General features: G+C 42.0%; 2 protein-coding genes across 5 annotated transcripts; one reads left to right on the top strand and one right to left on the bottom strand.

Moving 5' to 3' along the window:
* The first annotated feature begins 662 nt into the window (after positions 1-662).
* Positions 663-11,609, top strand: rai2 (retinoic acid induced 2). The gene is made up of 2 exons (XM_030433305.1): positions 663-839; positions 7,810-11,609. Exon 2 carries the CDS (start codon positions 7,887-7,889, stop codon positions 9,510-9,512), a length of 1,626 nt encoding a protein of 541 aa, XP_030289165.1. The 5' UTR covers positions 663-839; positions 7,810-7,886; the 3' UTR covers positions 9,513-11,609.
* A 1,833-nt stretch (positions 11,610-13,442) lies between these two features.
* LOC115591347 (sex comb on midleg-like protein 2) lies at positions 13,443-24,567 on the bottom strand. Of its 4 annotated transcripts, none has more exons than XM_030433301.1 (15): positions 24,462-24,567; positions 22,312-22,387; positions 21,336-21,410; positions 21,063-21,133; positions 20,385-20,619; positions 20,015-20,103; positions 19,671-19,914; positions 17,327-17,592; positions 17,134-17,227; positions 16,840-17,043; positions 16,579-16,740; positions 16,126-16,254; positions 15,545-15,766; positions 15,292-15,455; positions 13,443-15,127 (listed from the first exon to the last, which is right to left on the bottom strand). In XM_030433301.1, exons 2-15 carry the CDS (start codon positions 22,331-22,333, stop codon positions 15,002-15,004), a joined length of 2,103 nt encoding a protein of 700 aa, XP_030289161.1. In that variant the 5' UTR covers positions 22,334-22,387; positions 24,462-24,567; the 3' UTR covers positions 13,443-15,001. The 4 variants fall into 4 exon arrangements, with proteins under 4 accessions (XP_030289161.1, XP_030289162.1, XP_030289163.1 ...); XM_030433302.1 differs by having other exon boundaries at positions 15,292-15,452; XM_030433303.1 differs by having other exon boundaries at positions 15,545-15,763.
* Positions 24,568-24,961: the final 394 nt, after the last annotated feature.

Raw genomic sequence — 24,961 nt, 5'->3', positions numbered from 1 at the left:
TGAAGATATTTCCCTTCTGATTAGAATTTCTTCTCCAACACTACAAAGTGCATCTTTAAACCTGATTAAATATTTGATTTATTATTGGAAATATGATTCTCCAGATATTGTAAGTTGACTACATATAGACAAATGTCCCACTTGGTTTCACATGTACAAAATGATTCAAGAAAAAATGTAAAGATTTGAGAAAACTCTTTGAAAATGAACAGATTTGTCATCAAAATGGTTTGTTTCTGTTTTCCAGTTATTCCTATTCCTTATAATCTCCCAGTCATTTTAGACCTCTTGTAGGGCCCCAATCCTCTGACTGGGAACCGTTGCCTAGGTAACACTAGCACATAAAATGATTGAATTTGTCAGTGTACCGATTAAATACAGCCTTGATTGCTTTGAGTTAGTGCCAAATTACATAGTTTCTTTCAGGAAACGTATTTTTTTTTGTTAATGAAGCCTCACCCGTGTGAGAACTGACAGACGTCACGTGAAGAAAACACGTCTTGCACTATATGTATTATCTTTTATGTTTAACCTCGTTTATTTATTTTTACCCTTTGATATCTGAAATGTATTTAGAGAAAAATAGAGATAAAAATAATCAAATAAATGTCTTTATTTTGTAATCCGTCCCTGTGTAGAGAGGAGGAGGAGGAGGAGGAGGACCCGCTGACTGGGCTGCGTGCGCAGCTTCAGTCTGGAGTCGCTACGACGGGACCGCAATGAAGAGATAAATAGAATCCTTATCTATTTATTTTTTAAGTATTCCCGGTCCTGCTCATTGATAAGTGAGAGGGGGCAGCTGCTGCGGGAGGCTGCGAACGCGCTCGTCTGCTTGTTAGGTGAGTAAATATTCGTTGTTGTTCGCAGGAGTGTTATTTTATAGAAGAACCAGAGCGGAGGAGAGGAGATGAAACAGGGTGAGCCGAGGCTTTCTGGTCACTACGTCACTCACACGCTCGAGCATTAATTCGTTTTAACATTAGCGCGTGTGGATTAGCCGGCAGTTATTAAGCTAGCTGCACGAGCTCGGTTTATAAACCTTTTTCCCGCATTTCAGAGACGTTTTGCGCAGCTAGCTTGTTCCGCGAAACGCTGTCTGTCAGCGCCAGCTCGTTTTATTTAAATATGCGCCATTTGATCAGGAACTTTAAAAATAACAGGTCTGTTATTTATATTTATTTGCCCCCCCTCCTCTGTTTATTAACTGTCTTTATGGCAGCGGAGCGTCACGCGCCTCCAGCCGTTGATGTTATTGCCGTGAGACGTGCGCAGACACGACGCGCAGCCTCTTCATGGCGAACCGTCGGCTCCCTGACGGACCAGACACATCAGTGAACGGCTCACAAAGCTCGTGTCTGTCCGGGAGGACGGTCACGGTGTCTGTAGGGAAATGAAAATGTCTCCAGCGGAGGAAAAAGCAGAATATCCTCAGATGAACCCGCTCAGGCCCTGGACCCGAACAGCCCGGGTGTGCTGGGCTCCTGTCACATGGAACTGCTTTAAGAAAATAACGAATTTTAGCAGGAATATCTATATATTTATACATATATCTCATAGCAGGAACAATTAAGCCCTTTAATTTCTAATGTTTCTAATCTAATTTCTAAATTAACGTGCAGTTTGTTTAAAGGGACCTCTTATTGTCATCTGTAACAAACATATCTGCTAAAACGGCGGATAAAATCCATATAACTGTTAGTGGTAAGCCTTTGCCTTTGTGTGAGTGTGCACTGAAATATGATTAAATGGATGAATATTCTCACTATTTCACACAATGAAGACTAAACCAATTGTATTCATTAGAAGTGTTCAATTATTCATCAATCATCAGTATTACTGAGGGATTTAGAGGATCAGCTGTGCCAGCTGAATAAAGGGAAAATCTGCGGTGATGTGAGAGCAGCCTGCATCAGTCTAAAAGGATGTAAAGCTAATGAATGTGTCCTGCTAATGAGATGTAATTGGCTATTGGAGCGGAGGGGTGTTGAGGGCGATGACCTTTAGATCATCAGCCGTGCTTCCATCCATCATCCGTCCATCAACCATCCATCCCCGGTGCTTTGTTCTGTCAGAACTCTGGAGCAAAACAAGAACACAGAATCGGAGCAAAGACAGAAAAGAGAGTCCTTGTTGTAATGTTTTTGGACTCCAGTGCTGTTTAATGCAATTGAAGTCAAGGCGTTGTTGTTTTCCCCCTGGTATTGACTTAGTAAAGCATACATTCCATCAATGAGGCGAGGAGAGGAAAAAAAAAAAAAGAAAATGTGGAAATCATTACAGTAACGGGGACAGGGGAGGGATTTCATTTGGCTCTCTGTTGGGTCTCTTCTTGCCTATTTACTCAATTAGCTGTTGCTGGCCGGAGAACACAAACCTCTTACAGATGATTTTCGACGTGTTGCTGTTCTTATCAGCCTTTTAAAAAACACACCGTGACGAGATTTGGGGGGTTTTGTTTGTGTTGCGTGTTTCTTCCATTAGCTCATATTAAAGGAAAACTGCATTACTCTGGTGCTATTTTTACCAGCCTAATCTACAAACAGTATCATCATGTGGAAATGGGAAAGTCTAACTCTGTTAACAAGCTAGATTTAGGGAAGATTGATGAGTTGAACCTACTGCTATTTCTGGAGGGAAGGTTGTGTTTCATTTTTCTGACATTTCCCAGACCCTATACTCTGAATTTGTACGGCTTTGCACAGGTCTGACTGGGCTGTTTGACATCAGTTCATCATTGACCACAAGGATGGCAGTTATTCAAGTCGAATTGAACTTTAACAGGACCAGCTAAAGATATAGATTTAGCTGTCTTTTTGCTGACAGTCACATGACGTCTTTCTTTGACCTCCCCTCTCTGTGATAACACAGAGACAAAGCAAAGTCACAGCGTCAGATAATGTAGCGGGAAAAAAAAACAAAGATGAGTATGGGCTCTATGTACTTTGGCCCACTCTGGACTGTGCTGGCGAAACTTCCTCCTGCAGAGTTTTTGACGCTGTGCTCACATGATTCAAGTGAAGAGAGGCTGGAGCGGTGAGCTGTGAACCGCAGCATGTGTCACCCTGCTGGTGATTACTGCTCAGCATCAGGTCACCTGATCTAAAAGGCTCAGAATAAATGCTCTCTAACGCTATTTTTATTTCTCCTCATAAAAACACGGGGCTGAGACATAAAGAGATATTTCACCCTGACAGCTAAATCTTAGAGGAACCATTAAATTGAGTTTCTCGTGCGGGCCATTTTTCTCACTTTGTGCACGATCTGGCCGAACCACTGGAGTCTGTGACAGAATGGGAGTCTTAACCAAGAAAGACTTCTTTCATATTGGTCAGCGAGGCTTAATCGTGTCATAGACCTCATGACCGCGTTATCAAGCAGGAAATGTCTTGCCATAAACTTCCTGGAATGCAACTGAGACTGTGGCATCGAAAAGGAGGAAAAATAGAATCGCTTTCAATTCAGGCTTTATTTAGAAAATCAGAGCTCGATTTTTTTTTCTCCTATTTTTTTCTTTCTTATAGAATGAGGAACAAGTGAGGTTTTATGGATATCAAGAACTAAATCTGTTGGAAGTGATGTTGTCACAAATATAGTTTTTTCACTACATATTCTGAATATTTTAAATACTTTTAATATTACTTTTCTGTAGTATTATACGGGGCTACCAGCTGTGCTTTCATGCTCTCTCTCCCATTATTAATATCTCCAAATATTTTTTTAACTTGGGGCTTTCTTGGGGCATTTTTCAGATTCATACTTTTATATTGGGTTACTGCTTTAGTACAGTCCAATGCTGCAGCTTTGTTGTATTCCCCCTCTGTCTGAAACACTGTTTTTCGTCTCTAAGTAAAGATTCATTAGTGAGCAGATGACTCCATGACTCCTCAGTGTGATGAAGTTTAATGTCCCTGATGACCTCTGTAGTCTCATTCTGCCGCTTGACAGCAACCGCCCTTTTAAAGTCCCATAAACACTTTATATTCCAAGCGTTGGGTATTTACTGCAGTTTCTTTGTGTCATAGGACAAAACTTGAAACTCTCTTAAGCTTCTGTTATCCACAGACCTTATTTCAGGCCTTTAATCCGTTCAAAAAACCCATTGACTTTGAGAAGAAGGAACCAGAAGTGCAAAAATGCCAACTTAATTCCAGGTTAGGAATCATTCCTGCGGCGCTACTGTATCATATTTAGAAACTCCAGTATCACGGTGACAGTAGTTGGAAGAGTCTTGCTCATGCATGTGTGCCCATGCCTTGGCTTGGATTCACATGTCATCAATTTGTCCTTTTTGTCTGGCCTGCGATCTCTCGAGGACAAGCAGCGTGTGTGGTTCATAAGTCTATTACATGCTCATGGACAACCATGACCATTGACCATCACTCAGAGGCCCGACCCTGAAACACCCACCAACCCAAGACTGAGTTGGGAAAACACGATGGAACAGCAGCCTCAAGCTAAAAGTGCACAAGAGCTTTTATTGGGTACTTACAGGGCATGTTTGAGCATGTTTTTTGTATTCCCGAGATGCACACACTTCCCAGGCCTTCCCCATGTGTAAAAAAGCAACAAGGTTATCTGCCGACCGTCTGGCCGTAGATTCCCCTGTGTAATCCATCAGAGCCTTATTACAATGTCTCATCTATGTTACAGAACAATATAAAACCGGCCTGGGGGGACGGAGAGCTCCTCCTCGCTGCTCAGTGAGGCAACCCAACACCACATGAAGGCCACTCAGGAAAAAAAAAGTCACGCTTTTTAGAAAATTGGAACTGCATGTGTGTATTTAATTGAGTTTTTCACTTAAAAGGTACAGCGTACTTAGCTGTTACATTTAAGGTTGTTTAAAGCGTTTCCCCTGCCAGAGACCTGAACGTATTATCTCCGCCGCTCCATCAGTATGAATAATTGACCGTGCTGACATTGGATGCATTGTATCTCCAGGCACCCAGGGGATGTTTTATCACTACAGATGGATGAGGGCTGACAGCCAGTGCAGGCGAGACATGTGTCATGTGGAAATGCCATGTAGTGAGGAGGAAAGCCGACACACAGTATGATTAAAAAAAAAAAAATAGCATGACTACAGGATGCTGTCCTGTGATGATAGATTGATACGTGGATGGATAGTTGGATTGTAATCTGTGTAATGTATTCCGCTGTAACCTTTTCTGTGTAGATACTGAAGCTCGGGGGTTCTTTGCTCTTGCATGTGAAACACTTCTGTCCCTTCGGCTGCATGTGGCCCAATTACCCCAGGCTTTAACTGAGACCTGAAGCAAGAGAGCCGAGTGGAGGAGGGAAGGAAAGGAAACACATGGAGAGTGTGAAGCCTTTAAAGATCCTGTGGGCAAAAATAATGACAAGAGAAATGATATATTTGTATCAGGAAGGATAAAATGGAATCGGAACATCTGTAGTGATAAGATGATAATCACTTGTGTGTGGAGGCTGCGTCTAATTATCTATTGATCAGTTCATCCATTATTTTCTTGTTTCACCAGTTAATCATTTAGTCTCTAAAATGTCAGCAAAATTGTTAACATGTCCATCACAGTTTCATAGAGCAGAAGGTGTCGTCTTCTTAATTTTCTCTTTCGCCTCAACATCCCAAAATAATTCAGTTTTACAAATACAAGCAGCGAGCGCGACATTTGAGAAGCCCGAAACAGATGTTTGGCTTTTTTTGCTTGAAAAAATCTTGAATGATTAGTAATAATGAATAATGATTAATCAAAATTTTAAAAAGTTAATAATAAGTAAAGAAGAAGAATACTATTTTATGTAGCACTTCTCACAGTACTCAAAGGAACTGTACTTAAGTTTAAAGGAAAACAACACACACACTATATTAATTTGTATGTATTTATATAAATACTGTACAAATTGATTCTAGTGTTGTCTTATTCACGTACCGTACAAGAAAACAAGGACAGATATTTAGCTTTTAAAGTCTTATTCCTAATACCTGATACAAAGGTCAGGCACGTGTAAAAGCAGGCAGGTTTATCAAAGTGTGTTTGTGGAGCACCTGAACAAAGGTAACCCAGAGAGCTTCACGTGGAGGGAGTTCAGCTGGAAAAGCCGGATTAGATATTTTATTACACCATGCAGAAATTACACAACGATGGAAACCCCCTCGTGTGTCGGAGGAACTGTAGTAACCAAAATGCAAACCACCACCACGTTCTCTGGGACTGCCCCGTTATCAAGGAGCGTTGAAGAGGGATACATAATACCCTGCAGGATGTTTTCAAAGGTGTAATGCCACTCAAGATTTTTTGGGTGCATATATATAAATATTTAATGAATGTTTTGCTTGTCACCGCTAAAAAGGCTCTTACTGGGAGGTGGTTATCAGAGAGCCCAAATTTGAATACATGGGTGGAAATCACATTGGACATTTACAGCATAGAAAACATTTCTGCATTTGTCAATCTGGAATTGGAACAATTTTCCTCACAGTGGGAAAAATAGGCTGAATATGTAACATCCCACAGGCCTGATTTTAATTTCACAAATCGTTAATTATACTGCAAAGAAAATACTACTCCCCTCATTGTACATAGTTTGTTTATTTTACTTTATTATGAATATTATCACCTTTCTGTGTGTTTGTACTTTTGGCCACTTGAATCTGTAACGAATGATAGATGATGATCACACGCTGTGTCTGAAATATATATCATATCAACATTTGAAACTAAAAGTCAATATACATTAAATTACAAGAAACAACAGGCTTTACACAACACATATAACAGCCATGTTGGACTGTGTCTGTTTACCTTTTAATTTTTGATTACAGTAACAGCTGGGGATAATTGGGCTCTGAGACAAACAACAGACAGCCTCAGTCCAGCATCCAGTCTCAATTTCCTGTCTTAGATTACAATGGCTCAGCTCTAACGTGGTTACTGGTGATGGTACATAATGAGCTGTAAAATCCCCTCATTCTCCTCCAGCTTACAGTGAACACTTGTTTGGGAGGAGTTGTGAGGCCTGACAATGAATTTTAATTGTATATTTTATTTTTCCCACAGTGGGAGAGATTTTCCAGAGGCAGAGTACATGTGCAGGAACCTGGGGCAGATTGTTGGACGTTATTAAAGGGCCATGCACCAATTTTAAATGCCAGTGTCACATTTTATGCCAGCAGCCTGTGTTACAAACTGGAGGTGCAGAGTTTCAGAGAGGGCGGAGCAGGTTGCATTATGGGAAATGTAGGAACCTGTGTATTTTTGAAGCTATACCTGCACAAGGGATGAAAAGTCATGATCCTAAATTTATGGAAGTGCACTGCTACATCACTGGGGCTTTGTAATTCATCTCAATCTCAATTATGTGGAATATTTTCTTGACACAAAAAACATGCTAAATTAAAAGATATGGATACATTTCAGTGAATTCAACACTGCAGTTTGGGGTACATGTGTAAGATTTAAACACTTTTTATACATGTAAATTCGGTTTATTAGACAAGACAGGATAAACTATTTAAAACATATTACTTTTAAATAAATACTTGAACAATATACACCTGAAATTGTGTAATGTAGAAGATTCTCTCTCAAACACAAATGGTTTGTGTCCCAAGTTTGCATCAATTTAATTTAATTAGACGAAGTAATTCAATTTATTCACATTGACTCAACATGGTAGAGAACCTTTAAATTAAATGTGACATTTTGAATTTAACTTATGTAATGAATGGAAACTTAACATGAATTTGAAATACTGAAAGTGGCAATTAGTTTTTTTTCAGTGTACTCTTGTGACTCATCACTTAACACTGTGTTTCCTGTGTTTCAGGGCTGCCTAGAAGAATTATGGATGAGACCTGTCAGTAGCACTTGATGAAGATTTGGGTCGTTTCTTCAGACTGAACAATGGAGAGTAGTGATGATGTGTCTGTAACCATGACACAGTCTCAGACTGATGAGGTGGGGGGAGGAGAAATCCCCAGTAAAGTGGAGGATGGAGTAAACCTACCTGTTCCTGCTGATTCCTGCGGCAGCAACGTGACAGAACTGAGCAAAGGAGGGCTCTCGAACCTGGTGGAGCCTCCCGCACCGTCAGTCGTGAGCCCCGCTGCCGAATCACCAGGAGGCGTGGCGCTTAAAGTCGCCACAACTGTCCTACACCCGATGTGCCTGGGAGAGAGCCCGCTGATGCTGCCCATTCACCTCCAGATGGCCGGAGCAGCTGCGCCTCAGCTCGGCCAAATGGGGGCAGCACCGTACTTGATAACGAGCCAAAGCCCGGTTTCACTTCCTCTGGTCTTGGATCAGCAGGTCATCCAGCACATGAGCCCCTCTGTGATTCCTCAGACCGCTAACTGCCCCCAGCTCCAGAGCAACGTCCTGTGTCAGAATCCTTTGACGTTTGGTTTACCTCCAGCTGCGGACCAGAAGTCAGCGGGACAAACGCAGGATGCTAACCTGCTCTCTCTCCTGCAGAATCCGGCTTTCGTAGCCCTCATGCAGGATCTCTTCCCCTCCCAGGCAGCAGGTTCATCAACCTGCCAGTCCCCAGGCTCCACCTTCTTCCCTCTTCCTCCCCTCACGCCTCCCTACACCTCCCCTCTGGCCCCGCTAGTCCCTCCTGCCACCCTTCTAGTCCCGTACCCTGTCATCATCCCCCTGCCAGTGCCTCTGCCAATCCCTCTTCCCGTCCCCATTCCTGTCCCTCAGGCCGAGGACTCGAAGGGGAACATGCCAAAACCAGTTTGCACTGTGAGTAAAAGCACTCAGACTTCTCCAAAAGATACTACCTCTCCTTTGTTGTCTTCGAGCAGATGCATGCCATCGTTCCAGCCACAAAACGTGACCCCGTCATTGCTTCCTGTGGATGAAGGACAGGCTCTGGACCTCTCTGTCAAAGCATGTCCAGTTGAACTAAAACAGGAATATCCCAGTCCGCAGCAGGACAGCGTGCTGGACTTGTCAGTGCCTGGTGTGAGGAAAAAGTGTGTTCAGGCAGACAAAGGAGTAGCTTTCCACTCTGGTCAAGACACCAGCGGTACTTCTGTATCTCTGGGGGTCGAATGCACTCAGAGTTTAGATTCCAAACTCCTGGGCAGCCTGGCTTCACTGGAGTTCAGCCGGCAGCACAAGTGGGTGGTTGACAGCAGTGCTGGTGGGTCTAGCTCTCGGAGTCAGGAGGCGTCTCTCGGCACAGCCGGAAACCTTGAGATAGTCAGCACCTCGCAGACGGCCAAGGTCATCGTCGCGGTGAAGGACGCCATCCCCGCCATCCTCTGCGGGAAGATCAAAGGCCTCTCAGGAGTCTCCACCAAGAACTTTTCCATCAAACGGGACGGCAGCCAGGGGCCGTCTCTGCAGCAGCTGTACGGGGTGTCGACGGCGACCCAGCTGGAGCAGCACGACCCCAACAACCCACTGAAAAAGGTCCCGAAGAGCCGGGCGATCAAACTGAAGAAGGTCAGCTCGCAAGAGATCCATTTCCTCCCCATGAAGAAGCAGAGACTCACAGCGCTGCTACCCAGGAAGTAAAAGTGTTCAGCAGGGGGGATTAATAGTCGGACCGCTCTCTGGTAATCCCTCCAGAGCGTGTAACATAAAACACATGTGGGGACGTTCTGTAATCAAACTCATACACTTAAAAATGTCCAATCAGCGTGAGAGACTTTGGCTCCGAATGTTGCGTAAAGTGAGGCTCGTGAATGTCTGACAGAGTGACACAGTAGTTACAGAAATGGTTTCCATCGGACTTCTTCTGCCTCGCTGTGTTTTATTGTACTGCACTACTCTCCAGTGTTATGCTAAACCATAAATGTGTGTGTGTGTGTGTATGGCAGCTTAATGGGCTCTCCATGTGGCTTTGGAGATTGTCTCTTTGAATCGAAAGATGTTGAGGAACATTTTTTGACTTTAGAATTACAGCAGAGACACATGGGTTCCATTTCTCCAATTTAGATCACAGTTTCTTTCCACATGTAATTTTTATTTATGTGCACTGAAGAAGAAAAAAAACCTGGTAGTTGAGGTTCTCACTGTTCAGAGCAGAGCAGTATGTACTGGCAGGACGTGACTGAGACTGTTAAAACATGTCCCATCGTCGGAAATTCCCATAGTCATCAGTGGCTCAGTGGAGCGATTCATTCCCCTCTGATTGGTTAGGGTTTAGCATGACAGGCTAATAATCACTTGGCAAGGCCAGAGCCAAAACGTCATTCTAATGAACGTTGGCGACAGCCGTCTGTTGCGACAAAATAAATTCTCATTTTGTTTAACAGCAGGAAAAAAGGGATGTCTGAATTGTTTTCACATTTAAACAGAACTTTCTATCAGCCTGACAGAAATAAGGACAGTGTTTCTGGAAAAGAAACGTTTTGGTTGCTGGCTGACTGAGCCCTACCTTCATCCAAAATAGAAGCATAAACACTTCAGAGCAAGTGTCTAAAACACCAGAACCCGCTGCTGTTTCCATGAACAGACTAATGAAGTGAAGCTAGGTGGAAGTTTGAATATTGATTTGTTAAACCTGTTGAAAATGTGAATTGGAGTTGAGGTGAAGGGAATGGCCAGATTAAAGAAGAAACAATGACCGTTATCTTCTTTCTGCTTCAGTGAGAGAAAATACTGTTTGTATATTTGTTAAGTGTGTTATTAATCTGTTACTAGAACTAGTATTGATTGATGAGACTCCCCCCCCTTTTCTCTATTTATAAAACTTGTCTATGTAAAACGTTAGCTAAGTGGTTTGGTATCATTAGGACTCTTCCTCCTCCTCCTCCTCCTCCTCCTTCTTCTTGTGCCCTAAAAGTATCTTCGTCTCAGAAACTGTGACAGCTACAGTTCAGAAATCTCACCCACACCCCAAACGAAAAGAATCACACAGACTGGCAAGATGGTGGCGCTGAAAAACAAACTTTACATTGTGGCCAGTAACATTTGAACTGTAAGTTTCAGAGACAAAGTCCTTCCTGGATTCAGTGGATCCAGACGAATCTATCCACACAGGCCACGCCCATTTTAACCTGGAAAGATTTTCTGTCATTTTCAATTTTTACCTAAATCTGTTTTTTATGCTGCTATTCCTTTTCCTAGCAGATAAAGTGTTTGTTTTTACCCCAAAGAATTTTTGATATTCACAACTATTTGACATTTTTTGAATGTCTCAATTTCACATAAATGATCAGATATCTAAATTGGCTTCAGCTCTTGTAGCCAAACTTGTGCACATGTTCGGACACTAGGTGGCGCTTTTCTGCAGAGTTCTGGGATATTCTGCCACTAGTGGGCACCACAGATGCAAAAGGTGTATATCTAGTAAATAGACGAATGGATTCTTAAACAATTAGGGAGACACATTCTACAGTCAAGACTTGGTAAAGATTAGTGATACAAAATAATGGATTTTTGCAGGTATCCAAAATGCCAATATCGTCCAAGTCACTCTGGCCAATTTGCAGGTGCAGATATATGCACATGTGGTTTTTGTCCATCTAATTGCAGCAAACATCAAGTTTCTCCTGTAGTGGAATAAACAATATGTTTAATATGCCTACTTTTATTGTGACGACCCGCTGGCATATACAGGCTTTTCAAAATGTACAAATTCACCGGAATAAAGATTTTAAAAAACTACCTAGCGGTTCAAATCGTGTCCACACAATCAAAGTGTCCTCAGACTGTCATGTTGGCAGAAAAGTTAACTGTATGTCAGTTAAAAGCCTTTATCGGCTGACATTCCCTAGTAATGGTCAATTAATGTGGAGATGACTTCAATCAAATGCTGCCTAAACTGACACAAACGTCGTTCACATGGTGGTTATCGAGTGTTTGGAGTTGAGTTCAGAACAGACAGACGGTGAGTCTGCAGTTATATTTAATATCTTGCTGTGATTTGTATTTGAACATGTTGTTTTTGCTCAGTTTTGGATCAAATGTCAGCAAAATATTTGACAATACACCTGAAACTAGTGTGACTTTTTCCTCAGAGTTTTCGCTGTTTTAACCATTTCAAGTTTAAATATAAAGAAAATTAAACAAAACGAGTCTGGCACATGTGATGTCACTGCAGTGTGTTGGAAGAAGCTGCTGAACATTTTGTTAACTTATTTCAAGACACCGTAACATCACACAAGTCTTGTTCAACTACGTGATGACATGTTTTCTAACTGCACAAAATACTTCTTACCCTGCCTGTACCCACCGTGTCTTCATCCATCCCTGGAGTCAGAGCTCTGGTTGGGGATACTGTCGTGGTCCTGGTCAGTTCTCTGGGAGGCGGCTTCTATTCTGCTGCTCATTGTGACACCACTTCCTGTCAGCATCCCCTCGTCTGAACTCTATCGTTTGTTATCAGTGTCACAACAGAGAGTCAGAGGACTTTCTCTAGAACAAATGGCAAGAGTCAGCCTGTCTGCAGTAGGTCTAATCTACCACAAGGTGGTGATAAAGAACCATTACTAACCCTGCACACACACACACAAGCTGATCTTACAGGTGTTCATTATTTTGGGGATCATTGACGTCATGTCCTCCAGGCTAGGGAAGAAAAGGACACTCCAGATGGTTTCATCATTTAGATACCTGTGAGCTCAAAGTCAGCATATGTTTCTGGTGTGATGGTGAGTCAGTGCCCACAGCATGGGTCACTCGTACATATGTGACAGCACTGAAAGCTACAGAGAGATTTTTGCACTGCCACCCTGACACGGTCTTTCTCAGGGACGTCCGTATTTATTTTGAGGGGATCTGGATATTTGAAAAATCTCAAATCAAATACCGGTCTCGGTTATGGAATCAGGGTTCAGTGGGTCCCCGAAAGAGCAAATGTCTCTGTTGTTTACGAACCTCCCAGCAGGTGTATCGTATCTAGATCTCCAAAACACCCTCTTAGTGCCACAAGATAAAGGGAAGATAAGATTAAAGGATAAGTTCACCCAAAAATGGAAACCTGAACTGGTGTAATTGGTGTAATCTAAATCTCTGGGCTCCAAACTGATTTAATAGATTTTATTTACACCCTTTATGTGGTCGAGCTTGTGCACCCACTCCACTGCTTTTAACGTAGCAGAACTGGTGAAGATTTTGGCTTTAAAAAGGATGTAAATAACATCTTTTCAAAATAATTTCAGATCTCAGGGCTTACAGAGCGTTGGGTTACACTGGACACGCTGTATGAAGCCAATTTAAGTTTTTTGTTTCCTTGTTTTCTTTCCTGTAGATTTTTGATGTTTTAAAAAGTTTTCTGCACTATGAAATTTCACCTGACTTTCCGTTCTCGTTTGAGGTTGAGTAGACAATGTTGGAATTTTATTTTTTAAGTGAACTTCCTTTAACAATGACAGATTAATACAAATAATTCAGCAACGCTCTTCACCTAAAGATACAGATACCCAGACACCTCCTCAATCTGAAGAGCTGTAATCAGTAACAACACGTCCACATCCTTTTATTTTTGGTAGGTTTATTTTAACAAAAAAAAAAAAAAAAAAGGAAATACACAACATCATAAACACATATTGTTTATCTGGTGTGACATAATGGACAAGTGACAGATTTTTCAAGTACTTAAAAAGAAGATGCAAGACAGGGAAAATCAACAGTACTTCGATCCTGTGTTGAATATCATATGGCACAAGTCTTTTTTAAATCAAGGAAGGGAATAACAGGAAAATTCTGTTAAGTATATTATAAACAGTATGCTACAAAAGCTTGTACTAACAAAGACCACATAAACCTGAGAAATGTCGTAGGTAAAGCAAGGCAGAGTCTATTACTGGGAGTATTGGAACTAAAAGCGCAGTGTTAAGTATTAAAAAGCAGAATGGAACCCACTGTGAAATATTCACCACGTCCCCTTCCCCTTTATCTTCACATTTCTAACTTATGTATATGATTTCCTTAAAATATTAAGTTTCTACAAAATGTACATTCTGTCGCTGATATTCATGGTTAAACCCATAAAACTGTACACATCTGTTCTCATTGCTAACAGTGATCGGAACGGTCGAAAGTGACAACACTGAGGTCGCAGGTGGACGAGCTTACATGATTATTATGACCGATAAAAAATATTACATCAAAATTAAACGTAGAAAGCCCTTAGAAATATCGGGTTTGCACTTTCTTAACAATCTGTCCATTGAAATTGATAAACCAAGAGCTTCTCAGTGGTGTCGGAGCTTGGGATTCACACAGTTTGACGCTGATAAGAGCTGCGTGTGGACTGGTGGGAGGCAGCGTAGGGCCCGCTAAGACACAGTAATACATAATGCCACACAGCAGATGACGATCCTGCAGGACACTCGTGGAAAAAGTTCAATCAAAATGTCAGAAAAACAACATGATCCCTAACGTGATGTTCAGGCAAAGAAATAAGTCGAGCGCTGTGTGAACGAAATGGAATGCGCTGACTTTAGCATTCTCCAGGCAGGCGGATACGACCCATACTTGAGGCATACATGTGAAGAGTAAAACGGCTATACAACAGCACAGACGAGAGGGCATCCAAATCCTCTTGAAGGGCGTGGGGAAGAACATCTGATGGATTTTTTTTTCGTGTTTGTTTTCAGTATATCAACCCTTCCTTATTAACTGGAAATTCAACAATAATAAAAAACATTATATAAGAAGAAACATTCTCCATCTTTGGGGATCCAAAACCAGGATCAAAAGATTTCATCTCCGTAAAAAAACGTGTCCACGTGTGCACATGTGCTATGCGATGTAAACACTACAGGGATTCTTTTCCTTTGGGATTTCAGAAAGTCAAATAGCGCCTTGTTAGACTCCAACAGCTTCTTGTTCACTGATGAGGGGATGAGGTAATGTGTCAGCAATGCACGGCACACTTTCTCCACTCTAGAAGTCTGGATGAAGTTGAAACACCAGTCCCAGTCCGTCCCTGGAGGTGGAGTCTAGAGTAACATGTCGCCCTTGCGTGTCCCATGAGTCAGTGTCCGACCGCTGGCTCTTTCAGCGCTTATTGCTCGCGGGTCTGGCAGGGAACAGGACAGTCCCGGCTCCTCTTACAGTTTGCTTTGTTTCAGCCTCTCTATGTGATGGCATAGCTTCAGTGCAGGCCCCAGTTTCAGACCCATGTACTTCATGATCATGTCGCTCCGTAGCAACATCAGAGCTTTCCCATCAATCTCCTGTGGAAACAAAAGAGGGACTCATTATATTAAAATACCATGTAGGGAAACAAATGATTTACAGCAGCCAAAGTTAGTAACAGACAGAGAAAACAACTTGCGGCTTTGGAATAAAAAATTTAAGCCATCTGTCCCACATTATTAAATAGTAAATGTTAGCTTACATGTTTCCTGAACAGTTCAGCATGGGGAGCCAACGCTGTGGGGTCAGCGTCCCTCACAAACTGCATCACCTCTTCAATGGACCAGGAGGAGGGGTTTTTACTGGGCAGCAGCAGACTGTCCCGCTCAGACCCTATCGCCTCAGGACCTGTGGTGGAGCTGGCTGCTACCAAACACAAACACACCAACACATTGAGCACCTGAGGCACAAATGAAGAGTTTAAACACATTTAGTTCGACAGATTCTTACTGTACCTTCAACTCTTCTGAGAGGCTGTGTGGAGCTGAGCTCTGCAGGGTTTGAGGAGAGGCGCCGCATGGGCGTGCTGTTTCCAGGGTGGTAGAGGCTGCCGGCCGCAGAGTGGTACTCTGAGGAACTGCGCACTGTTTGTGGTCGAGGATTCATGGAGTTGGAGGCAGAGTCCATGTAGCGCTGCTCCTTTATGAGGCCATTCTCTTCATGGGGCAGGGTCTCTGCTGGAGAGAGAAAGAAACGCAACCGACATTCAGATGATTCTTTAAAACAGGTGAGCCGAAATTCTTCTGGTGGGCCAAATTCAACCTCATGGCAGGCCAACTTTGGCTTGTGGGCCTCACTGTGGGCAACTGTGGTCTAGAGATTAAGAGTTATGCTGCATTCAATGGGCTCTGGATCTGCGGCCGGAATTAAATGCGAGGAGATTAACATCTAACCTAAAAAGCACACTTGCTGGAAATGAAGGCAGTATAAAAGGTAAAAGTGAGTGCTGAAGAGTGGACCTACAGGAGTCCATAGATTGATGTGCAGTCATTTCTCTGAGATTACAATAAGCAAAACATTAATTAAGGAGCTTTACCTTCTGATGGGTGAGCTTCGGTACGTAAGTGTTTAGGTGACAGGGGGGCTGCATATGGCGGGGAGACTCCAGACAGACTCCGTTTACTGCCCCGAGCCAGAGATGGAGCGTCCAACGCCTCTTCTTTCACTGAAACAAGGAAGAAAATGGATTTTTGGCACACAGTCATACATACCATAAAGAACAACACAAAGAAAAACAGATGTGTAATGGAGCCAAAGATATTAACAACCCCACATTGTACAACATGAGACTTCCATGTCTTTTTTCATCATAAAGAACATCCAGGTGCCATATAAATACTGTGAAAGTATCAAAACTCTTCAATTCACTGTGAAAATATTAACCTGAAAATAAGCGTATGGGACCTTTAAGCTCTTTAGCTATAACGAGAGGTAAAAAAATAAATGATCAGTGAGGAAACAAACTCTCTGCACTGAATGCAGTGTTTACCTGACTTGGTCCGGTCATACGCAGCGTAGTGGCTGAACGGCTGGCTGCTGAACAGGTTGTCACATTGCAGGTGACGACACATTGTCTCCAAGAACCGCAGCACAAAAGAAGCACTGGAGGCTGCTGGGAGTTTGACCACACGAACTCCACCGTCTGTTCTCACTGGGATGAAAGACAGCATGTTATGTTGGTCATACTGTCTCAATTATCATTTCAGAGCTAAAATGCTTCCAATAACTCATGTTGTATGTGTGTGTCTACCTCTGACAATCTCTCCTCCCCCTGAGTGAGTCTGCAGAGCACTGAGCAGGACTTTAGGCTGGTATGCACAGTCTATACATGACTGGACCACCTGCTGGAGCACAGCGTTCACTGGCCCCGGTCCAAAGTGGTCTGGCAGATGCTGCATCTGCTTCCTGTCCAGGTGGAGGCCACAGTTTCCATGCTTATTCACATACACACACACTGAAACAACACACAAGAGAGACAGTGACCAGATTAGATCATCTATGAGCGCTTTAAGTCTGTACAAAACAAACAAGCATTAATCGTTACCTGTTGAAACAACAGAGTTGTGGCTTGGAGGACTTTCCTGTGGAACCTGGATGCTGGGCAGCTGTGCCGGGTTCTGGAGAATCTTGGACTTTCTCTGAAAAACACATTCATTTGCAGACACGCTTTAAGATAAAGAATGTGGCAGTAAAGATTATTGATCCCATGTTTAAACTACTCAGAGTTTGAGCTTCACCTTGCTTCCAGGTTTGGGGCCTCTCTTCTTGTGGGGCCGGGGAACCAGCTCTGTGTTTTCAGGCACGGTTCCGTTTTGGGCAGCCGCTGCCTCTGCCACAGCTTTGAGCAGAGCAAGGGTCTCGCTTTTAGGTCGACGGCCTCTTACGCCCTTCCTGACGGGCAGAGGGGGCAGTGGGTTGGGGAGTCTGTAGGGGGACTGCATGGAGCGCCTGTTGGGTTTGGAGGGTGACACCGGGAGAATCTGCAGGTTCTTTGGCAGGGTGACTAGAATGAAAAACACAGACATGGAGAGAAAAATAAAGAAACACTGTGTTGGCACAGCGTTGACAGAAGCCTGTTGCTTCCACAGATTGTGCAACAGCTAAATAAACCTGTCCAAAGAACGCATTATAATAATGAGCATGGTTTGCAACTTATCCACTCACCACAGAGTCTCTGCTGGCTGATTAGAGACACTAAGTGTCTGTCATTATCTGTTGACCCAGTGACCACCAGTGTGCCGCTGTTGGTGGCTCAGATTAAAGTCAAATTAAAGAGAAACTGAGACAGTCTGCTGCCAATCTGGGTTTGGAACGAGTCGTCTCATTACTGGAAATAGCAGGAGAAGTGCTCCAATGTATGTCATACAGTTCCATAAAACTGTGTTCTGTGCTTAACTGTTCTGGCGTGGCAGTGTATTTAACTGATTGTTAAAGCAATAGCAAGGAACTTGCTCTCTCTCTTTTTTTAAAAAAAACTCAGGCAGCCCCTTTAGGCGATAAATGCCGATGGTCAAACAAAGTAAACTTTCAGTGCTGTAATGTTCCACCAGACCACAGAGCAGCTTCTTTCTTCAGAAAGTGAGACTCCTCAATTCATCTTCAGCACAAAAAATAACTCTAATTTTATGACTTATCCAACCCAGATACAGCGTTGAGAATAACTATCATAACTTTATTCAAAAAAAGCTGATCTTCTTGCTGATGGTCTTGATCGCTTATGTAGGACATATAGAGGTATCAGTATGAAACACAGACAGTTTCATCAACAGTTAAAGGTCATTGTGGTACATTTCATAACTTCATTTGTAGTATTTCAACAACTAGTTCACAGTAAGGCCTTCTGCACAGGCTGCTGTTTATGAAACAGTGTTTCATACAGACTAGTTGCAAAACCCTAAAAAGAAAAAGTCCCTAATTTGTACAGAATGACAACAACAACACTATCTACTTTCAAAGAACTACAATGCATTTCATCTGCTAGCTAATAAACATATTCTTACAACACAAACACGTGTGTGCAAACCAAAAAAGTAATGGAGTATGTATTGTGAATGTTGGTTCCTTCTACAAATCACACAAATGCCTGTAGCCAAGACCTGAAACAGAGTAGAAGTGTAACTCACTGAGCTGGAAGGAAAACCTTTTAAACTAACACATACCCACTCAAAGCAACAGACCGTTTACTCAGCTGGCAAATAATATTATTCACTTTCTGTGTGTACTCAAGATTCCCACACACAGAGTCAAACAAATCTTCCTCTAAAGCTCAAAACTAGGCACAAAAGGACGGAGGAGTCAGAGAGCTGCATTATCGGTATGAGACGAGGGAGGCAAAGTGTGTGTGTTTGCGTGTGTGTGTGTTATTCATTTGCCCTCTCAACTTTTTAAGGGTGTACACGATCCCACACATTTAAAAAGGAACTAAAGTAGGATGCAGCAAAAGCTGTTTGTTATTTTTTCCAGTGTTTTGTGGTTGATACTCCTCTCCATCCACAGTCAAACAGAGATGAGCAAGAGCCAAAGACGGGCGTGAGAATTTTGATGTAAATATATGTCTTTCCATGTTAACACAGGTGTGATGTTAACAACACCCCAGCTAATCACAGGGAAACACAACACTACATGGTTTATCTGAGGGAGCTGGATGTGCAACACAGAGCATGTCTCCAACGACTGCTAGCCCAGTGCTAATCCTTTGTGAAGAGGAGCATGTAAAAACAACGAAGTCAACTTGGCACTAAGCAACCAAACTTTCTGCAAAGAGCAGCCACAGTCAGGATTCAGGAGCACTGAAGAAAATAAATCCTCATCTACCACAGGAGACGCATAGGAACATTTCACTTAACCAGGGGCAATTTCTGAAAACTGTCAGCACAGCAGCAGAATCATCAACAACCTCTGAAGCCACAGATGCTCTTTTACTCTAGAACCTTATAACAGTAGACTGTTTATTTTACTCTGCCAGACGAGGCAACAAGGCCAAAGGATTAATGTTCAAAGGAAATATTGATTACAAACATCATCGGCCTTGAACCCCACTGTATGAGCAGCGTTGTGCTGCCACCTAGAGGTCACACTTACCACTGTTGCCTGGCGACTGGAGGCTGTGCTTGGTGAGGGCGCACCAGCCCACAGGGAAGATATCCCGGGAGTCATACTTGCACCAGTAATCGAAGGCACCCCGCCACCCATCGAACATGATAAAGACCTCTTCACCCTTCACCTCTCCTATGGTGGCAGGGCAGATGAGGTATGGGTTCTTCTTGTCCACAGCCTCTAGCTTCATGCCGGGCTTAAAGTTGTTCTGGGTGGGCCTCAGAGGTTCCTGGAACGCATGTATTATCCTCATTACAACATTTGAATACATGCTAATAAGATGGAACCAAACTATTTGAATAACCAAAGTTGTCTGAGGCATTATGTACCTTTTTAAAGGCTGTTGCTGGTGCCATCTCTGCTCCATTTAAGGTTCTCAACAGAAACATAGGCCACGAGGAGGCGTTCATCCGAAATCCTGGAGGAGAAAATGTAATTACAGTGGGAAAAGATCATTTAGAACACAGAGTGATTTTTTTTACTTCTGGTTTTCCTTCCAATTTTCTGGCAGATAAAAACAGCAATCAATGGACTCAAACTGCATTTTTTTAGACCAATTATTAAGTCTTATTGTGAATTTAAAATAGTTTCTGATTAATCTCGACTAATAAGTGCAGATTAAGATATTTGCTTTCCAGTCTTGTAATAAGTTTGCTTGTCAACAACAATGTGCCTTCATGCCACCCCTCACTTCCTCACCCAGTGGTGGCTGCAGCATGTCGCCGTTCTTTTCACAGGTGCCGATCGGCTGGATATCAGAAGAGTCGACCAGCCTCCAGAAGTCATTGCTGTTGTCGCTTCCGTCCAGGCGGAGACGCAGGCGGACCCCAGTTAAACCCATCACAGTGGCGATACAAACTGAGGTGGAATTACGTGGGTCATGGGCTTCGAGCTTCATTCCCACCTTGAAGTCGTTGGAGGGTGGGACTCTAGCCTGCAGATGATGGGAAAATGTGGTGATACTGTAAACACCACTCAAATACATCGTAAACAAAGAATTATTCCTGGATAAACTGTTAATTATGTGTCATAGGATTTGGTAAAATGTTGTGCTAATTGTAGAGGAAATAAAAATGTGCTTCTGTGTGGCTGTATACTTTCAGGAGGTGGGCGATAATTAAAGTAATAAATGCAGAACATTTGAGTGATGGGACTAATCCAGTTTGTACTACTGGCAGCAACTCACAGAACCATAGTTGTCCAAGTAACACTCAGTACTTCTAGGACCAATTTAGCTCAACTTCAACTGTTTGATCCAAAACACAAGTTCCGCAATTCTAGTCCAATTACTTAAAATGTAAATCTAAGTTGTATACTGTCTTTAAGCATCTGGCCACTAGTAAATACTAAGCACCTCCCGAATCCTGAATGACATACCTGACGAAAACAGCTTGCAGGAGCTGGTATGGATGAGGTCTCTTTTAGATATTCTTCCCAGCTGAAAGCATCTAAAGAAAAAAAATCATAAAAAGGTCAATGTTAAAATTGCCGTTAAATGCAACCTATTAAATCTCTAAAGATTACTGTAGGCCTCTTCTGATAATGAACACACCCAACACAGCTCCTCCTGCATCCAACCAAACATATTTAATGGAATACGACCCACAACTCGAGGCAAATACCAAAAAAATCAAATAAGGTTAGGGTCACCTTTAGGTGTTGCCGGGGTTGTACCTGTTAGTGGAACTGTCCGTCCAGGTTTCTCCTTTTTGCCATCTTTCTGATCTAAAAATTATCATCATAAAAAATAATTTCATAAATGTATGAAAATACCAAAAAGTTCTTACTAATATTAATGCAAGTAAAATACAGCTTGAAGAATGTATCTGTGCAATACATTCTTTGAAAACATAACATCTCATCGCGCCTCTTTCTCAAAAACTTTGTCCAAGCAACTTTTGAACACTTAACATTTTCACACATGTATAACTACCCTGTAATAACTTTTCATATTTACATACTTTATGTGAGTCAGAAAAAAAGAGTCTTAAAAAACAGGTTATAAATGTCAAACTCTGAATTATCTACTGGAATGTATGACACTAATCTGTGAAATGCCTCGAGCAAAATCACAGCAGATGACACTAAAAATATCTAATTAAGAAATCTGGAATGCCTTCAGTAAGCTCTTGAGGGCAATTGTTACAGCACAAATGAAGCTGTGTGCTGTCACAGCCCCATTGTATACCCACACAGGTATTCTCACTTCTTGTGCTTGATTAGCTCTCTCCTAAAGTCTGTGTGGGAACATACACACTTTCGTCACTAACACACACGGAACATGTTGAGGACATCATGTTCCCTGAATAACTTTGCACAACTCAACCTGAGCGGAGCTCTACAATCAGACAGAATAAGTGAAACACCTGTGTTAGTATGCAGGGCCTTTAAATAGAAAGTAATTTGGGATAATGACACACTAATGACTTGATTTCTACTGAGGTTCAAAATTCTCCATTAACAATGTCTATTAGAAACCTTTAGAAAAGGTATTTTTACTGTAAGATTCATCAGACAAAGCACAAGCACATCTACTTTGTAATACAGATCAAATTTCTTAAAAGAAAAAACTTTCAAAGGCACAAACACTGTCGTTACTCAGCACATTAAAATGAAGTCCTCTTGCCTTTTAGCTGAGTTTTCCCCATGGTGGCTGATGACCACTGGTGACCGAGTTACTTCTGCGCCTCTGTAGTTTTGATCTACAAATATAGAGGGCAAAAATATTTCACTCAAAATACCACACAAAGAAATATTCCAATGAGTCATTAGTTCATTCATATGAGGCACAACTGCAATGTCATACATTACTATTAGCTTCATATAATAAAATACAAGGGCTTGAGCGTGCAATGCATATGACTCTGAGGGAAATGTGTTGAAATTAGCTGTATATGTATTTATATGAATATAGCTGCTTGCAGCGTAATATACTCAGGCTGTCTTTTTAAATAGTTTCTACTGTTTCGAAACATGTTAGGAAAGATTAACGACACACTAAGGCTGCAACTATTTTCAATTTCGTCTCTCAGTTATTATCACTTAGTAAATAAAATGCTTTACAGACCCCGACCCATTTATTGGCAAGCTAATATTATCGGCTGATCTTGGCTAATAAACATGCACATGTTTCAGCATTGGCGTACATGTTGTCCCTTATGCACTAATATGAAAACTTTTTTTTACTCCCTAATATTTGTATCGACATCAACCCCAAAATTGTCGTACTGGTTGGGCTCTGATGTTGTATAATGATGTTAAATACATAAAATAGCAGAATTTCACACAGCAATTGTTTGGCATTGTTGCTTTTTCAACATTGTAAATGATCAATTACTCTTCTGTTGATCTAATAGTCAGCAATACGTATTAGCACTAGTGTTTATAACTACAGATGTGGACAACATAAAATGACTATGGGAATATACAAAGAATAATATAGGTATGTGTTTTCCCTTGTAACTTCTTACTGTTACTTGTTGTCTTGTACTAGATATACTTTGATTTTAACAACAAACTAACTACTGGTGCTGCTATGCTAGGTCTCCACGGACTTGGTAAAACAGAAGTTCAAGAGTGCAATGATATTGACTCACTATAATTTGATCTAGAAGCAAAAAAAAAAAGGAGTGAAAATTAAAACAACCTGCAGTTGGACCCACGTGAAACTTCAAGGTAACCGAGCTACTATAAGCAATGGAAAAACTGACTGTCTTTATAAAGTCAAATATATAAAAAGCTGAAAGCATCTATACACAAATACAGAAGTGTGTGGTATTCCAGTAATGGACACTCCCACAGAGACAGGAAGGCTGTAACATGGTGGGTTTTCTCATGTGGTTCAAAACTGTAACGACAGGCCTGTGGTTGTACAGTCTGGGACAGCCCATGTGACTCTCTGTATTTATAACTTACTGTACATTTCCAGAATTTCACTTATTTCAAGTGCCGTTACATCAACCACAAAGTTCATGGCCGAGACACTAGTGAATAAGCGTTACTGGCTCGGGTTAGAAGATGATAAAAACACCCCTCGTAGCTACATCTGGGGGTGTAAAGCGAAGAAAACAGGACTGCGTGTCTCCAACGTCAAGAGAGCGTTTACAGTAACAACACGAGCTTACTCATCAACACTAACGGCTAAATGAGCCATTTTGGATGACTAACGTTATTATGATGAAGCTAGCGTTACCGCTCTCTGGAGAAAGAGCGTTCATGTTACACTTCAACAACACTTCAACACCATAACTTAGTGGAGATGTTGCCCTTTTTTTTTTTCATCGGAGGAGAATTATCTGCACTCTTCTTTCAAACGTCTTCTCACCTGCTCTAGCTAACGTAACGTTACCTATCAACGTTAACTGTTAGCTGGCTGGTTATGTCACCTTACATCAGCCTTTAAATGTTAACTTAGCTGATAACAGCTAGCTAAATGGCGAGATGAGAATAACGTCAATTTACTTCGGATATAACGTTAAATTAAACGTAGTTATTATACTAAATATTGTATATTTGCTCTCGAACGCTGTATCTGATGTATAACGCTATACGGTTCCAGGTAATAGTCCGGACCCAATGTTGACAACTGGGACGGCTTGATTTGCTAGCCACCACTGCTGGCTAATAACTAGGTTGGCTAACCTTAGCGTTAACGTTAACCCTCTGAGAGCAGTTTCTTCCTTATTATCGAGGATATTCACAAAGAACCAGGGTCGCCTAGCTTTATCTGACACGCTCCCGAAATTCTCTACTATTTAGAGTGAAGAAAAAACTTACAAGTGCCGTTTTTTTTCGAGTGAAGATCTACACACTTTTCTCTAATCGTCAGCTGCCATTTTTTCACGAATGTAGTGTATGCTTACACGCATGTAATTTATGCCGAAGATAGCATTGCGGAGCGAGCACGGACCTTAACAAAAACGGCGAGACGAGAGGCTGGGTGTCCAGAGCGTTAAGCCAATCCGTGCTCTTGATACTCACAGGCGCAGCCAATCGGGTAAAGGTTTCATCATTCTGTCCAATCAGCGTCCGGAGTGCTCGGTGTGTAGTTTCGGACTCGAGAAAGTAACACGAGTGAAGCATCTTTACTTTCTCTCTTCTTTACAAGGTCTTTCTCATGAGTCTCCTGCTGTCGTTTAAAACGGATCCAAAACGTTCAATGTCAGAAAAAAAATGATAAAAAGCACCAAAAAACTAAATTGTGATATGCTTATTTATAACTATAGTAACTCAGGAACAAAGGCTGTAATTTGAATAAGAGATGAGACCAGAAAAAA

Source organism: Sparus aurata, chromosome 11 (assembly GCF_900880675.1).
Source record: "Sparus aurata chromosome 11, fSpaAur1.1, whole genome shotgun sequence".
In the NCBI taxonomy this organism is placed as follows: Eukaryota; Metazoa; Chordata; class Actinopteri; order Spariformes; family Sparidae; genus Sparus; species Sparus aurata.
The sequence above is the reverse complement of the archived record's forward strand: the minus strand, read 5'-3'. Positions and strand labels throughout refer to the sequence as shown.